The sequence below is a fragment of the Peromyscus maniculatus genome, chromosome 1 (genome assembly GCF_049852395.1).
Source record: "Peromyscus maniculatus bairdii isolate BWxNUB_F1_BW_parent chromosome 1, HU_Pman_BW_mat_3.1, whole genome shotgun sequence".
NCBI lineage: Eukaryota > Metazoa > Chordata > Mammalia > Rodentia > Cricetidae > Peromyscus > Peromyscus maniculatus.
Window position 1 is genome coordinate 203,215,438 of NC_134852.1, and position 18,344 is coordinate 203,233,781.

An 18,344-nucleotide genomic window follows, 5' to 3' on the forward strand; every position below is an offset into this window, starting at 1 on the left:
GTGTGCAACCTGAACAAACCCGAGAAACTAAACGTCTATCATTCCCTGAATGTTATGGGATTATGCCTTCCCTGAAACTCTAGCTAATCTACATATGCCAAGTCAAGAGAAAGCAAGGGTGTGTGTTGAAAGCTCTCCTTTTATTTGCCTCATTAAGACTTTTTCTAAATCTTGAGACTGGCATGCCAAGAATGTTTGCAGGACAGTCAGTAGGCTCTTCTTGGTAAGACTTGTCCCAGAAGCTGCCTTTCTTAAATAGAAACAACAGGGCTGGCCCCAACCCTTCAGTTTCACAGCTGCTGATTGGAAAATTATGAGACATCAGGCATGTTGCCACCTTAACATCCATCAACGTAATTTTACATCTCTTATCCTAGCTTTACTTTAATGGAATTTTAGGTAGCAAGAGTGGTTAGTCAAAGCAAAACAGGAGTCACGTCATGAATCAGTAGCAAGCGATATATCCATATCTTACCTTACGCTTGTTGGTCGGACACACATAGAGATAGCTTAAAATTGTCTTCAACCCCACTTTATCATTCAGCTTTTCATAGGTTGTCCCATAATCGGTTGACCTGTAATTCAAAAAATGCTTTAATGAGCACAGAAGTGTACGTCATTTGGCTGCTTGTCAGTGTAATGCATGTTTTACATAGTAGAATGGCTCTCAGGAGGCTTCTAAATGATTCATGCAGTATATAATGATGCTTAATTATGTACACAGTAGCATCATGTGAGTGGTTAACATTTGCATTTAAATTGAATTGGTAAAAATTAAAACGCCATCTCTCAACTGCTCCTTAAAGTATGCACTTTGCATAATGGATGAGATTAATTAAAAAAGATTAATATATGAGGACACCCTTTGAGTTGACCACAAAAATAAAAGCATTTTTAGTAGATATAACATTTCTAAACTTCTGCTTTATCTCTGACACAGTATAAAAATCAGGGTGTCCTGATTCGTCTACAAACTATGTTTTCATTCTTGGTCATAGAATATATGGATTACTAGTTCCATCCAAGGTCTTTCGTCTTGGTCTCTGCCCCTTTTTTAAGAGCAAGGAAAATGTCTTCAGAACAAGTAAAATTTCACAACCTTCCTGATGCCCTTTGCTAATCCTAAGCTGCATGAGTTAGAAGGGCATCAACTCTTGGCCCTGAGGTTCTTGTAAAGTCCTGTCAGTATTTAACCACTTATCAACAAACAATTAATTCAGTTAAATAAAACAGGTTTGATCATCTTTTTAATGAAGGTCTACTTTGTAGCCTAAACTTTTAATTCCATGGCCTCATCATAGATAGTATAGCACAGGAGGGACTATCAGAGTTGGAATAAAGTGATCAATAACACCCAAATGAACTATGCAAAGAGAACAGCTGAAAAACGGGCTATTGAAAAAAATTAATCCAGGTTCTGTCCCTTTCCTGTAGGTTGTTTTAATTTTACTTCAGCTTTTAAAAAATCATTATTGAAGAATATAGCTCTATAATTTCCTCTCATCCTCTTTTTCTCACAAAGGAAGTTTACAGTGAAATCCATTGTGTCATCTATATTTGTGGAGTTAATAAAATCTGTGCTGAGTTGCAGGATGCAACACACAGGGCCTTCTCAAGTACCTTACAGCTAGCTCACCCAAATAACAAAAAAATTAATGGGTATAGTATGCTGTGCACAGTGATCAAGAAGCATATTAATAATACTTAGAGAATAATACTGGTTTAATTTGAAAAGCAAAACAATAGCATTTTAATTCGTTTTTGATGTTGATGACTCACAAACATCTACAGGACATAACTAGTGAAAGTGAGAGACAGATGGATTAACTGTCTCACTCTCTTACATTCAGAGCAAACTCAGGGCATTAGGCAGATGCTCAGTCATCCAAGTGCTTACCACACAACCCTGATGGCACAAATATTAACTCCAGCACCTATGCAAAGTCAGGTGGAGGGTGACAGGCAGATCCAAGGAGTCTCTGTCTGTCCAGCATAGATGGAATTAGCTCCCTCCATATATTTTGAGGCACATCCCTGCCTCAAAATATAAGGTGGAGAAAGACAGAAGAAAATACCTAGTGTTAACTAACTTCTGGCTTCTACACACTCACACATATATGCACACACATAGACTACACAAACCTGCACAAAAACAAGATAGAAAGCAATTGAGAAGACACAAGGTGTTGATGTCTGGCCTTGAGGTGTACACATACACATGTGTACACACACCATACATGAAGAGTGTACTCCAGACTAGACACTAGATCCACAAAGCTGTATAAAGTTATTACTAGAAATAAGAATTTTTCTGACTTGGTATTCAGGATAGTTCACCTGAAAATGTTACACAAATGATAAGTACCAAAAAGCCAGGAATTTACAAGGCTTTTTTTTTTACAACATCCCACAGCATGGAAGAAGGAGCATTAAACAAAAGTACTTGAAAGAATTTGGATGTTTTCAGAGGAGATGATTTAGAAAGGGGAAGTAGGCAAACTCTCAGGCACTAGCAATGAGCCTGTGCGAACACAGTGCATAACTGGGTTTACTCAGGACCAGTGTCTGGACCTCCAAAGTCCAACAGTCATCCCTTGACAGCAAAGAACACCACAACAGGCTTCAGAATTCATTCAAAAGAATGTTTCTTGTTATATTCCTCTCACACCAATCCTTTTTCTCCTCAAATTCCCACTATATATGAGGTGACATGCTGCTCCTTTTAAAGAAATGTTTAAGATTTCTTTCCTCACTCAGACCATGATTGATGTTTGGATTTTTCAGTTCTTTCCTTAGCCATCCTCAATGGGCATTTCTCTGCTAAGACTTCCTAGACATTTTTAGATTTTTTTTCAACTGCATGTGTGCATACCTGTGTGTGTGTGTTTGTGTCTGTCTCTCTGTGTGTGTGTGTGTGTACATGCAAGCATATATGAGTGTTTCCATGTTTAACTATTATGTTACCATGAGATGTAATAGAGTGAGTAACTCAGATTTACATTGGCAAAGTTCAGGAAAAATATAGATATGTATGTTACTACTTTATTGTCTGAGCAATACTTCATGTTCAAGAAAAAAAACATACAGAATCTCTCTGGGAGCTGGCGAGAGAAAGATGAAATGTGCCAATGTTAGTACATTAGTAAGTTTCATGTAATGACAGCTGAAAATATAATACTTCAGGCAAGATGTATGAGGAAACTCAAATATTCTAGTAAAATACTAGAATCAGAGTTTAGAGAGGTGGTAGACAGTATAGAATGGGTGGAATGAAGAGTCATTTTTTAAAATAATTTCAGAACCAAAACATTCTACAATAGCAAATAAGGATTGTTTTTATAAAGTTCCTCTGGCAAAGCACATGTAGGTGCTTGTCTGTGTGAACATTTGTATGAGTGCATGAGTTCCTCTATGTGTGGGTATGTGCATGTGCCTGGGTATGCATGCTCACATTCCTGCTTGGTACTTGTTTGTACATGTGTGTACATGTGTGTGAGTGTGGAAACATGTGCATGTATTTGTTTAACTGCTATCCTAACATGGCAAGATATAATGGAATGAGCAGCACATATTTACATTAGCAAACATTTTTCAGGGGTTATACTGCTTTATTTGGGCACATTTCCCTTATTGTATCTCTTCTCCATAGGCCTGGATCTTCTAAGGTATCTGCTATTTTTTGTGTGATTTATATTATCCTGTTTATCCAAAGCTCAAAAACAGATCCAACACTTACCAATTTTCCATTCCTAGAAGTTCAGATGTCTAAATATTATGTCTCTTATAATAATGAACTGACCTAAAAAATAAATGACAATACATTTTCACACCCAAATATATAGCGTTTTACCATGTGTTTTGCAAATGTATTGACAGTATTGGTAGGTGTCATGGGTGGAGCTAACACTGGCATGGCAGTACAGAGGTGAGACCACTAAGCACCTGCAATCCCACTGGCATCTTGTCACTGCACTGTTTCCTGGATCAGTGCTCCTCTTGCTTCACCACCACGGCTGCTGTGCGAATCACACTCACAAGTCAGCGAAGATTTAGGGTTGACACAGCTAAGGTCCTCAAAAACCATCTACAAGCAGAGAGATTACTACAAGTGGTATTGGACCAATGTCTATGTACAGCAGCTTGCATCCAAATAGAGAGATAGTGTCTGCCTGACTCTATGTCCCAGAAGAAAATCCTTGGTGCCCAGAAGTTTCCCAATGCTGTTTTCTTGGTAGAGACATGAAAGTGGGAGTACCCTGAAAAGATGGACTTGGATTGAGTAGAGGACACAGACAGGCTCAGCAGCAAGCTGATTGGAAACCAATGCAGCAGTTGTTAAACCTGTGAAATGGTGTCTCTAACAATGGGAAAAGGGGATAGTTTTCAAAATGTTGAGAAATGCTTGAGTAGGCAAAATTTAATGTTCCTTTACATTAAATTTTTTCACAGATTTTATTAGTCTACTATACACTAACCCCTTTGCCTGTCTAGTATATGTAGGCTTTAAAAAATCTATTTTGTTACAGAATACTTTCTTACGTGTTATAAAATGTGATTAGTGTTCTAAAAACCACACTTTGGGAAACACAATATTATTTTGTTTGTTTTTTGTTTGTTTTTTGTTGTTGTTATTGTTGTTGTTGTTGTTTTTGAGGCAGGGTTTCTCTGTGTATTTTTGATTCCTCTCCTGGATCTCACTCTGTAGACCAGGCTGGCCTTGAACTCACACAGATCCACTTGGCTCTGCCTCCTGAGTGTTGGGCTTAGAGACGTGTGCCACCACCGCCCGGCTGGGAAACACAGTATTCTTGACAAAGAAGGAAAACAATGACTGTAAACTTGGTTTCATAATGAAAGAAAGATAACAACAAAATTTAAACAAGTAAAATTTGAAAACAGAAATTTCACGTTGTTCTAACCACAGTGTGAATATAAGGATAAAGAGGTGATTTGATTTAAACAAATAAAAAGAAAGGATTTTAAATGTAGATCATACATAGACATATCTAAGATAGACTATATGTGGCCCTGAATTTTCAGGTTGTAACATTTCCAAAATATGTTATGAAGCAAGCATTTTCATCTGTAGGATTGGTCACAGATATGTCTATCTGTGGTAGATTAAAAACAATACACACACACACACAAAAACAAAACAAAACAAAACAAAACCAAAAAAAAAAAACATAGCTTCTTTTAATAACCAGCACCAAAGAAGCCAAGTGCTTAAAAATTCACTACTGGAAAAGAACTGTGGCACTTGATGAAATAACATCTTGCCTAATTTTACTTTTAATTTTCAATCCCTGTGACATGTCTTAATAGTGACTTTTAGAACAGTTTACTAAATACACAGAACTCAGATGGGTGGGTGTGAAGAGAAAAAACGCACCTGAAGCATCCTGCCTATCTCCTAGGTAGTATTGATCTCTTTAAGATCAGGACATTTTCCATTACTTGGTGAAAGAAACAGAATGGGATATGACAAGCACCAAGAAGAAGTAGAAGTAATAAATGATTGGATCTCCACTATTACCTCTGGACATGAACAAATGAGACAATAAATAAACTCAGAACCACTCATAAACTAAATTAATTCCTAAAATACTTAGTAAAAATGGCAAGCACATATAAGCAAACTCTGAATGGTATCTTTCATTATTCATTTATATAATGGATTTTCTTTGATTGTTTTCAGAATTCCTTGGACAACATTTACCAATACTCACAGTGAGTGCCCTCTAGGGCAATCTTAATCACTGCATATTTTGATTTACTTTGATGACAAGACATTAATGAAGCTATTATTGTATCTTTATAAAAGTGAGAGGGGGGAGAGGGAAGAAGAGAGGGAGAAAGAGAGACAGAGACAGAGAGAGAAAAAGAGAGAGACAGACAGACAGAGACAGAGACAGAGACAGAGACAGAGAGCACACTGAGGCAAAGTACCACTATATATCCCTGACAGGCCTGGAACTCAGTAGAAGATAGTTGCACTGAACTCAGAAATGATCACCCAGCCTCTGCCTTTGCCTTCCAAGTGTTGGGACTAAAGGCATGTGGCACCATGCTTGACAACTTTGTTTGTCACACTTCCATTGCAGAATAGACTGCCATGCTTAAGAACTATAGTGCATAGGATTATAAAAATCAGGTTTTGTTGAATGCTAACAGTGTTATCCAAGCACTTCACATGCAGAGTTCTTTAATATGCTATCAATCACATGTTACAAATAAAAGACAACCAAGCTGTAACTCACCTAAAGCCAATGAGCTAAGAGATCTGTTCCACACAGGCTGAGGTTCCATAGACTGCCTCTATCAAAAACTATAGAAAAAGCTGGTCTATTTGGAAAATCTAATCCAGCATTTCTTATAGAAAGGAAGAGAAACTGAAGCTGCGTGATATAGATGGAAGCCTGGATTTTCCTGGTAGCCGTTGAAAGGACAGGGATATGTAAAGGAGAACCAATTAAAATGAAAGCAGGAACTCTCAGTAACATAGTGAAAGGAAGTTTGTGTTTAATTTATATGATGAGCCTTTATATAATTGGAACCATTTTCTTATGATAGAGTGCCTTGCTCTTTTCATGGACAGTATTTTCTTTTGTCATATTCAGAACATTAGCACTTAACATGACTATTGATAATTAGTTCAACATCTTATATTTGTCACTTTTTCTACTTGTTTCAAAACCTTGTTCTTTGCTCTGATTTTTCTGTTTCACATTTTCTATATTGTATAGTTATAATTACGTGTTTAGTGTGGTTTTTACTTTTTCTCCTTTTGTAGTCTATGAATTTATTTCTTTTTATTATTTTTAAAGATTTGTTTTAAATCGTGTGTGTGTGTGTGTGTGTGTGTGTGTGTGTGTGTGTGTGTGTGTGTGTGTTTTCTTGGCATGTCCATGTAGCTGTGAAGGCTAAGGGGGTCACCCTGAAGCTGGAGTTACAGGCAGTATAAGCTACCTGTAATGGGTGCTGGGAACCACACTCAGGTCCTTCCCAAGATCAGTAAGAGCTCATAATTGCTGAACCATCTCTTTGGCACTGTGTCCATTACTCTGAAGTGATAATGTTAATTTACAACTAACTCAAGTCTGCTTTCAGTAACACTGCCATTGACATCCCTCACTTATATATAGCATGTATATATACAGGTATGCAAAGATTACGCTTAAATGCATAGTTGGTATTATGTATGGCAAACGGATATCTGTTATACTTAATAATAAAAGGACAAGGAAGGAAAATTGAACCTTCATTTGCTCATTCTCTGATGCTCTTCATTTTCTTGCTCTAGATTTTTGCCCTACATTTGGCCTTCAAGCCAGGTTACTAACAAACACAAACAAAATGACACAATCTTTGTCTTTCTGAGGAAGTTCTTACAACTCCTTCACTTTCAAGGTGTAATTTGGCAGGATATAGAATCCCAGGTTATTTGTCCTCTTTCATCAGTTCCTGAAATGTTGCACTGTACTGTTTGTCTTCTTGTTCCCATGGATCTGAGAAGTAATTACCACCACTTGTCTGTACACAAGCTAGCCTTCGCTGCCTTGTCCCAATATTTTTGTCTTCCTTTTTGGTTTTATTGAGTTTGAATAGAATCTTAGATATGTGCAGTTTTTATTTCTTGGAGAATCATCCCATTTGTTTCTAAAAGTTTAAAGATGTGATTTAGTATCTGACACTTATTTGCAAAACTCTCTTACTAATTTTGCCTTGGACTTTTTGTTTATTTCTCCTTTTTCTTTCTTTTCAAAATCCCCATGACATGTATGTTGCATGCCCAGAGTTGCCACATAGTACTTAGATACTCAGAGTTAGTTGGTTGGTTTGTTTGGTTTTCCAATCTTACTTTTTCTTTGATTTAAAAAAAAAATTTACTGAGGATCTTCAGGTTGACACTCTTACTTACCTTAGCTGCATGAGTAGCTGTATCTACGAATGAGTCTATCAGGGTCAGTTTTATTCTTTGATAACGCTTTTTCCAGAATCCATGTCTATTCGTTTTTGGTCTTCCTCATATTTCCATAGTTACACTGGTTTTGTCTATTTTGTCTAGCAAAGCACTTAGAATGTTAAATATATGCATTTTTCCAAAATTTTGTTGGTTTTATTCTTATGTTCATTTTTGTTTTAGCTCTTTCTGCATTTCAGTTTGATAGGCAGTATGGATTAAAGGCACTGTAGTCCATAGGCCTTAAGCAACATGCTGATAATGTGGGAAAGAATGGGCATAAGCTAGACTATGATTCTTAGGATTTGGGTACCCTGTTCTTACACTGTGAACTTACCACTGTGTCTTGGTCTTTTCTTGTGTTTATATCAGACAAGACAGCAAGAGTAAGACAGAATGGCGTATTTCTCTGACACAGACTGTTTAGGTCTCACACATTTTCATCTGGTTGGCCTAAACTTAAATAGCTATTCCTGAGATCAGGTCTTCCTGAGAGGAGAATGCTGTACATTGATGAAAGTCATGATGAGGACACTACTTAGGAAACAATGGGGCCATTGTATTCATAAGTTCACAGTAGCTGTGGTTGTCTGCACAAGACTTGCACAAGGTCAAGCCTGTCAAAGTCTCAGCATGCATGGAAGAAAAGCTTACCAGGCTCCCCTCTTAGCTAAGGTTCATTAGAAGCTGATGACTCCTAGAAGAGGGAAAGTCATTTTCTGCCAAGATATGGTTCCTAGAATGTTGTTTGTGTTAGAGGGGATGGCCCTTAAACCCATAGGCACACAGGCAGCACTAGCTGGACTCAATGAGTTTTGCATTTTGATTTATTTTGATTAGCTTGAACAGTTTGGGAGGCTGGGCAGTAGAGCCAGGATCTGTCCTTGGTACATGGGCTGGCTTTTTGGAGCCTGGGGCCTATGTTGGGACACTTTGCTCAGCCTTGGTGTAGGGAGGAGAGGACTGGACCTGCCTTAGCTGAGTCTACCAGGCTGGGCTGACTCCCCAGGGGAGACCTTGCCTTGGAGGAGGTAGGAATGGGGGGTGGATTGGGGGGGAGCTGGGGGGGGGGGAGGAGAGATAATGGGGGAATCCGTGGCTGATATGTGAAATTAAGTTAATTATAATATATATGAAAAAAATCCTCAAAGAATAAATAAAACTGTATTTTAAAAATAAATTTCACAATGAAAACCATTATAACATACAACTAATATACTCTGATAAAATACTTAAAAGAGAAATGAGACAAACAATAAATTCTGTACAAATATTTAAAACAAAAGAACAGAATGCGCTGTTCAATTTTGAGATTAGTATTTTCTCCTCCATTTCTTGAAATGCAAAGGCACAAAGACAATTCTCTGCTCTTCATTGTTAAGAAGGTGGTAGAGTCTGTGAAGGTAAAATTCACAAGAGTGGAATCTTCCCCTGCTCATCACACTCAGACTGGGCCACTTGAGTGCCTACTGACTGATCCTTCAGTTCCATCCATTTTCCAAAATTCAGTACTTTTCCTGCAGAATTCACTGCCTGCGTATCTGTATACTAGCAAACTGTAATTCCCCAGGCCTATCTAACTGACCTGCCTTTGAAGGGGACAATATTTTCACTGTGCCCTAACTTCCATGAAGAGTGTCTCAAGAGTGAAGTTTTCTGATTCTTCTCATTTGTTATTAGGAGGGTGGCAACTTCTGAGTTTTGTGATTTAAAATAAAGATTCTTCTCATTTGTTATTAGGATGGTGGCAACTTCTGAGCTTTGTGATTTAAACAAAGACCACATACACACACACACACACACACACACACACACACACACACACACACACGCGCACACGCACACGCACATGCACACGCACAAGCACAAGCACACGCACACGCACACGCACACGCACACTTGCTTTCTGATGACTAAGCTCTTGAAGGGTGGTCAACTTCTTTTTGTTCATCTGTAAGTTCTTGATCTCGAGGGCAGTGTGGACATATGTCAGGTGCCTTCCTCAAGTGAGAGATGAATGATGCATGAAGCCTTATGGATAAACTCTGAACATATAATGAGCTGAACCGTTCTGTCAACAAACTTAAAAAATATCCAGAGAACCTTGACTTCTCTACAGCACAACCCCTGAAGAAGAAAGATATACAGAGTAATAGTGTCAAGGTCAAAAAGCAATGACTCGGACTACCAAGTGAGACTTGAGGAAAGGAAGCATCCGGACATTACTCAAATCATTGCCAATAAGATGTCCTGAGAGCGGAACAGTGTTCACCTCTAAATCATGCAGCTGTGACATCTGTATTTTGTTTCTTTCCTAAAATCATTAAGAACAGCCACTTTCATTGCTCCTTGTGCATTTGGTGGCATAAAAATAGCTTGCAAAGCCAAAGGCTCATTGGCTGCCTTGCAGACTCTGCTTCTTAATAACTTAGGATGCATGAGGTTAAAGCAGTGAGAATAATTTAGGGTTTTGAAAATGTTTGCAAGTGAGTCGACATTTAAATAACTTCATTATCATTCATTGACAGATTTTTTTAACCTGTCAGTGCAATTGATATTTCTATTACCATGATATAACAAACCCCTGCACATTTTAAATACAGTCACCAGATTCCATTAGCCTACCCACTGTCAAAAAATACCTCCAAATCCATTTTTCATAATACCTAAAGAATATAATAGGCAATCTACATCAAATGATGACGTGGAGCTGAAGGAAATTGTCTCCTGCTTTCTAAGGATTCTTCCCTGAAATACAGTTGCTGTCAGCCTAAACGTATAATTTAAATGTTCTGTTCAGACGTTACGGTGCATTCTGAACTGAACAAATTTCCTTGGACTTGCTAAGCTTCTTAAGTTAACTTGCAGACTTAGCTCAGGGGGTTAAATATTGAGTTTAAGGGAAGTTACATAATTCCAAAATGAAGATATTCTTGCTAAACTACATTTTACAGAATTTGTAGCAACTCATAAAAAAGTGTTTTTTTTTTTCTAAGTGAAAGAGAAGGGTGCTTATGATAATGCATTCTAAATTTTCTCATCTATCTGGGTTTCCTATGCCCTTTCCTTCTAGGTGTATCTTCATGTTGTGCTATTGATATTTCTAGTGATTTAGAGTGGGTTAGATAAGTTAGCTGGAGTATTTGATTAGGGTTGAAAGTGCATTGCTCTGAGGAAAATATGGCCCTACAGTATATAGCATAAAATAGTCACAATTCTTCCTCTGTAGATTTGCCAGGATGCAGAGAATATTGAAGATAAGTGTCGCTCATATCTTCAGTATAACTGACAGTCTATTTTTTTTTAGTGTAAGAAAATCACCAAAATTTATACTGATACCTGACTATATAGGTTTAAAACAAACAAAATAATCAAAGGAATTTTAGTAGACGTCTCCAATTCAGCATTAAAGGAAGAAGCATTGTTCTTTTTGTAGGATTTATTTTCTTTTTGTTTTGTGTGTGTACATGTATATGTGTATATACAAGTGATCTTGGAGTCCAGAAGAGGGCATTGGATCTGTTGGAGCTTGAGTTATAGGCAGTTTTGACCCTCCCGGTGTGGGTGCTGTGAACTGAATCTGGTACTCTGCAAGAACTGTATGAGCTCTTAACACAAAGCCATGCCCCCAGGCCTCTAGAAATATTATTGTTAGTTAGGTCAATGATCATTACTTCTATCTTACACAAATGCACACAAACACAAACACACACAATTGCATACCCTGTTGTCTCCTACCTGTGCCCTCCAATCTAGGTCTATTTGCACCCCCAGGGCAGGCAGATGCTGTTTCTGCTTACAAAGAATTTTTTGTACTAGTCTGGGTAAAGTGAGTACTGACTTGTTTTCATGGATATGACCTCTCTCATAGCTATATCTTTGGGAATGTGATACCCACTACTAAGCAGACAAACCAATATATTTTTTCAGAGGCAGGGGACCTGTATTCCTTCTCATCTTTGGAGTTTCCATTTCATGGCTATTATCCCTGTCAGGCCTTTCCTGACCCTGCCAATTAACCAGTGGTCTTTGCTCTTCTGGGACACTTCAGGATCTTCCACATTGTGCTGTCACTATCTGCGGTTTTCTGTATTAACAGACACCCTTCTTCAAATGTAGGGCTATGTTTCCACTTTCACTCTTCTTTATATCACAACTCATTTATATACTTCACAGCTGGACTTACAGACCTCTTCCTTCATTGAACTCTTCCACGTCCCTCTGCTCTGTAGAATGACACTTGCTGTTGTTCCCTAGTAACTCACCCGAACTCCTCCTTATTCCTTTTTCTAGTCTATGAAATATTTCATTCCACCCATCTGAGCTCTCCATCCTCTATTAGAATGCATGGTGTATTTATGCTTACTTTTCTCCATCTCCCTACTCCATTGCAACTACTTCATAAGAACTAACATATATGCAAACAATGCTGCTAACCTGAGATGAACAAACTACCCTAAAAAGTCTGCTATCACTAGGAAATCTAATTTGAGAAAATTTACCTTTGATTTTTGCATTTGGAGGTATAGAAAGGGAGAGAAAGTATTTTCTGGAGATGTTGATGCATTTCTGTCAGGTAAGGATAACTAGGTACTGTAAATACTGCAGGAATTAGTGACACATTAAGGAATAATATACACAATATATATTTTGAATATATTACATATTACATTACCTTAAAATATAGCTATGAGGGCTGGGAAGATTGCTCAGAGAAAAAAGCTTGTAAGAATGAAGATCTGATGTGAGTCTTCAGAACCCATGCAAAAACGCAGGGTATGGTGGTATGTGCTTGTAACTTCAGAGCTGAAGAGGTGAGACAGGCAGATACTGGGCTCAATGAATAGCCAACCTCACACAATTTGGCAAACTCCAGAGGAGTGAGAGATACTGTCCCCAAACCAAGACAGGCAATATGTCTTGAGGAATCGCACCTGAAGTTGACCTCTGGTTTCCACACACATATGCATGGACATGTACAAATACTTGCTTGAACATGCATATACGGTTAGGGATAATACATGCATCCATTAACTCCACTGGTAAAATACATTAGAGAGTGGATGGATGTATCTGTTTAGTTTCATAAGATATTCTATCATATGACACATGTCTAATATCCAGGCATTTCTCATCTAACTGGAAAGACCATTTATCATACTGAGGTCAGTTGTTCACAACCAATATGATCCTCTATACATAACTACTATTCTAAATATACTGTGAATATATATTGAGTTCCCAACACTAAACTCTGAGCTATAGATTTATAAGCTTGATCCTTATACATTATTATAAACATTCTATGACTGCAGTAGTGGCAAGATCCATATTTTGCAGCTAGAGACTAAAACTACAAAGTAAAGAACTTGCATAATTAATGAGCATAGTCTGGATTTATGGCTGATGTTTTCCCTTTTGATGAGTACAGCATAAGGTTATGCTTACTGAAACATTTGTCATAGAGCCCAGTCTTTGCTCATCTACTAGTTTACCTCTCTTAGTGATTCTTAACTCCATCACACATTTTTAGGATTAATAAAATATAGTGTGAACATGATATGCTAAGCCCAACATTCTGGTTCCATAGAAGTATTTAAGATTTAAATGAGACTAAGTCAAGCATTTATTTCAGAACCAAAACATGAAGAGAGCTCATTTTTTTTCTATTTTTCATGCCAAAATATTTTTCAGGATCACAGAGTATCAAATATGAAAAAGTACACTCAACTCATATGGCAAAACATTACATGAAGTCAAAACATTTCAGAATCTGTTGATGGGATACAAATGGCAGGTGCACTATGCATGAAGAAGTCAACCTTCACATAAACACACAAAAAGCAGAAGATCTGGACACATAAAAATGTTTTGTCTGCTTACATCACAGACCCACATCAATCTGAAAATTATAATCATATATGGGAAAGGGCAGAGAGTAGTCTTGGACATTAGTGAAGATACTTCAAATCAAATGTGTATACTGTTGAGAGAATGAATCCATATTGTGTAATGAAATGAAAATATTTGGAAGCCCAGTTTTCCTTTAATCACCTATCTTTACCTTTGTCCATTTGCAAAGGCAAATCAATCTAAAGCACATTTAGATAAACTGGGGGTCTTATTAATCAAGAGCATTGTTAAGCCCATTGCCACAGAATTCCCAATTTAATACGAGAATGTAAGAAAAAAGGATTCAAGAAGAGCTTAAAAGACTATCAATAAAACATACTATACATTCCTTTTCCTTAAAAAATTATTGTGTGTGTGTGTATGTGTGTGTGTGTGTGTGTGTGTGTTCATGTGCACAAGTGTCTATGGGAGCCAAAAGAGGGTATTATATCCCCTGTAGCTAGAGTTACAGGTGGTTGTGAGCCAACTGATGTAGGTTTTAGGTACTAAACTTGGGTCCTGTGTGAAAGAAGAGCAAGTGTTATTAAGGGCTAACTCATGTCTCCAATCCCTACCTTGGATTCTTATGTGCTTCAAGATGTACATAATGTAAATAAAATAAAGCACTCATATTCTTCCTTGGTTTGGTTCATTCTGGGGCACCAGAAGAATCTGAAGAGTTGATATCACATAGTTCAAAATGTTAACCCAAGTGCAAGACTGTGATTCTGTGCAACAGGCACATATACATCTTATTGGGGTCAATCTAATCATTAAAAATTCAGTGTACCCATGTTGGGAGATGGTCCTTTTATTCATTCACTCAACAATTATTCATGTTAATATATCCCATGTTCCAAGCTAGAACTGGCACTGGCAATGAAACAAACAGAACACATAATTAGTGTTCCCGTGGAGATTAAATTCTGAAGAGACAGAATATGAACACATGAGTGAATATGTGTCAGGGTATGGTTAAGTACAAAGCAGAAGAAAGCAAAATAGAGAGGTGCAATATTTTATTGAGTACAATAAAAGAAGTCCTCTCTGATTAGGCAATAGTGAATAAACATGAAGGACATACATAGACCAGGTCTGTATGCCAAACAAGAGTGTGGCAGAAGAAGGACAGCACACACAATAACAAAGATAGAGACTGATGCACAGGACATGTGACATGGTAAGATGGACATGTCTCCAGCAAAGGTTTAAAAAGAGGAATAGAGGTGCAACACAGATGCCAACACTGCCTTGATAAGCATCCCATGACCACATTGAGCCTTGGCTACATGAAGTCATAGCAGAGTTCTGAGAATTGGAAGAACAGTATCACACTAAGGTTGAAGTGGCTGGAGGTAGTAGAGTCACACTTGGAACTTACTCTATCTGCAAAATGGGGGCAATGATATCTGCCCTACAAGATTCTTGACAGGGCTACATAAGGTGACTCCTTGAGAAGCTGCAAGCCTTTGGTCAGCATCTATAGTATAAGCAGTTACTATGGAATTGATCAGACTGCTGCATGGTGGTATGGTGATGGCTGAGAGTGTGCTTCTACATTTGAAATGTCCAGCTCAAAATAATCTGTCTCGATAGAACACAGGCAGAGGATGAATGTGCCAAAAACCAAAACTATATGGAACATCACTTACCAGGATCAACTTTGGATAATCTTAGACCCCAAAGAAAGGCGCAAACACATAGGAAAAACAGATAAATGTAAAATGAAGATATGTTGAGATTTCTTACAATTGATATCACTTCTCTCAGACATTCCTGTAGAATCTTTATAAGAATTTGTGAATGAAATGAGGTCTATGTAATTCACATGTTGTTCTTGGGGATGAAAACAGTACACACCTAAAAATCAAACTCTATCTATAGAAAACATTAGGAGAGTTGTTCGGTGAGGCTGAGTGGCAGCACACTGTTCTGGAGAGCTCATATTTTCAACATCATGACCTACCTACATTCTTCCTAAAATATTTTGGTTTTATAACTTATAATTTCTTACTTTCCATCCAAGTCACCTACATTGATTGTTTACATATATCACATGCATCCCTGCTCTTGACATTCACACTCTTAAAAAAATGTATCATCCAGTTCATTTCTCCATTGAGCAATTTTCATTTTTTCAACAGCTGGCTCCAATTTTTACTTGCACCAATAACTCCCTCAACTCAAGGCCTTTGCACTGACTTAGCTTTAGAACAGTTAGTGTTTATATGCCGAATGTACAAGAAAAGTGATTAAGAGTCATCCTTCCAAAGATGTCTGTTCCAGGGCTTGTCATATTAATACTCTCTGACATTGCCAATATAGGCTGTGCCAAAGACCTGCTGGGTGACCTTGGGCAACTTGCCCAGCCTCTCTGGGCTGTTTTTTAATAATGCTGATTGACCTCACAGAGTTGCTAGGAGGAATCACTAATGAACCTGATTGTGAAACACATAGTGGATATAGAACACTTTATAAATATTTACTAATATACAATGAGCTCACCACATTTGAGAGAAGAGAGAGGTATACAATCAATAAAAATTCTGAAAGATAGAATAATTGTTGACAATATGCTTGAAATGGATCTTTCCTCTTAAAAATGCCCAACATTCTAGTATATTTTACTTTTCTTACTGTAAGTGAAGGAAATGAATCACATCAGTGAAGCTTCAGTGCCACAGATTAGGCAAAGTGGTGAAAGTACATGTAGGGGAAAGAAAACAGCATGAGCACATTCCTATGATGATGTGCGTACACAGACATATCATTGATCAAAACACATGAATGGGGCTGGAGAGACAGCTCTGTGGGTAAGAGCACCAGTTGCTCTTCTAGAGGACCTGAGTTCAATTCCCATCAACCAAATGGCAGCTCACAACTGTTTGTAACTCTAGTTCCAGGGGACCCGACACCCTCACACAGACATACATGCAGGCAAAACACCAATACACATAAAATTAAAAATGAAATAAATAATTTAAAAACCAGATGAATGGAATACAGTATATGATAGTGAGTACTGTAGGTACTGTGAGATATTCAATAAGCAACCATATTACTCTTGGGAGCCTACATAGCAATAGAGACTCAGCAATAGAACTCCCGTATTTCTTATTACACAGGAAACCAGATGAAAACAAAACAGTGTTGCCTTCAAATGACATTGTGAGATCTGGGAGATGGCCCAGTGAGCAAAACAGTAGCCATGCCAGTGTAAGGACCAGAGTTCAGATCCTCAGCACCCATGGAAACATGTCTGGGTAGGCTTGGTCACCCACCTGTAATCCATCCCTGGGAAGGCAGTGGCAGAGATTTCCAGAGTAAGCTTCCTAACTAAACTAATTCTATCAGTGAGCTCTGGCTTCAACAGACAAAACCAGCCTCAGTGAAGAAGACAGTAAATCAATCGAGGAAGGCAGGCAGCTGATGCCAGTCTGGGCCTCCAAAGAGCAGATATGTACACATGTACACACATACACATCTGCATCTAAAATATATGAACACACACACACACACACACACACACACACACACACACACACACACACACTATAGACACATTAAAAAAACATGACAGTGTGGCAGCTACTGTGGATGTCTTTGGAGGTTGTACCTGAGTGGACCCTATCAGGAGGGTATGACTACATCCACATAGGGGAACCTGCAGTTCAGAAGCCTTCCAGTGCATTGGAATAACCCCCAAGAGACTCTTCTTCTCATAGCTCTGATGACACCAAATAGAAAGAGGCAGTCTGGGGCTAGATCTGTGGAGTGTGGAACAAGAGTCTGGATTTAATTGTGCATGAGCTAGGAAAACACAGGAGGAAATGACAGGGTGCCAGGAATTGACACTATTTTTAAAGGGTCATTTGGCTGCTATGACAAGATTACAGAGTGGCAGAAACAAAAGAGTGGGGAGATCAGTCAAGTGATAAAGATGCTTGAGACTAGGGAACGATGCTAGCCATAATTCTTGAGCTTAAGTTGTAACTTTTTTTTTCTTAGTATATAAAAGGTATGATCAAGTTCTCACTTGCCCTTAAATGTAAAACATACAGATATATAATTTCTAAGTCCTAAAATTTTCTATTCATAATTTATACTAATTTCCACTTATAACTTAGAATAATGTCTTCAATTTCTGTTCTTCTTTATTATAACCCAAATTCCATTTCTGGTCCTGTGTTTTCTCTGAGAAACTTGGAAGTCCCAGAGACAGCTGGCTGTACATGCACTCTACAAAGTGCGGCTCCTCTGACATTGAGGGTGCTCTTTATAATTAGCATGAATAATTCATTAGTGTATCAGTTATACTTTATTATTATCATTTACTTCAGTTTGAACTATAGTTTCAAAAGTTATGGACTGCTTTTTTTTTTTTTAATCAGCAGAAGCTCATCCATTACTGTATACCCCTTGCATCTACGAGGCTATAAAATTCGCTATTAATGACAACAATTGTGTTGTGAAATGAGAATCATTATTT

The 18,344-nt window shown here is 37.9% G+C and overlaps 1 protein-coding gene across 7 annotated transcripts in view; it reads right to left on the minus strand.

Moving 5' to 3' along the window:
* Window positions 1–18,344, minus strand: part of Sorcs1 (sortilin related VPS10 domain containing receptor 1) — a 537,652-nt gene that overhangs the window by 256,647 nt on the left and 262,661 nt on the right. For all 7 annotated transcript variants that reach the window (XM_006983296.3, XM_076563275.1, XM_006983299.4 and 4 more), the window contains exon 3: window positions 476–575. In XM_006983296.3, coding sequence (XP_006983358.1) covers window positions 476–575 — 100 coding nt within the window. The remainder of the gene's footprint in view (window positions 1–475; window positions 576–18,344) is intronic.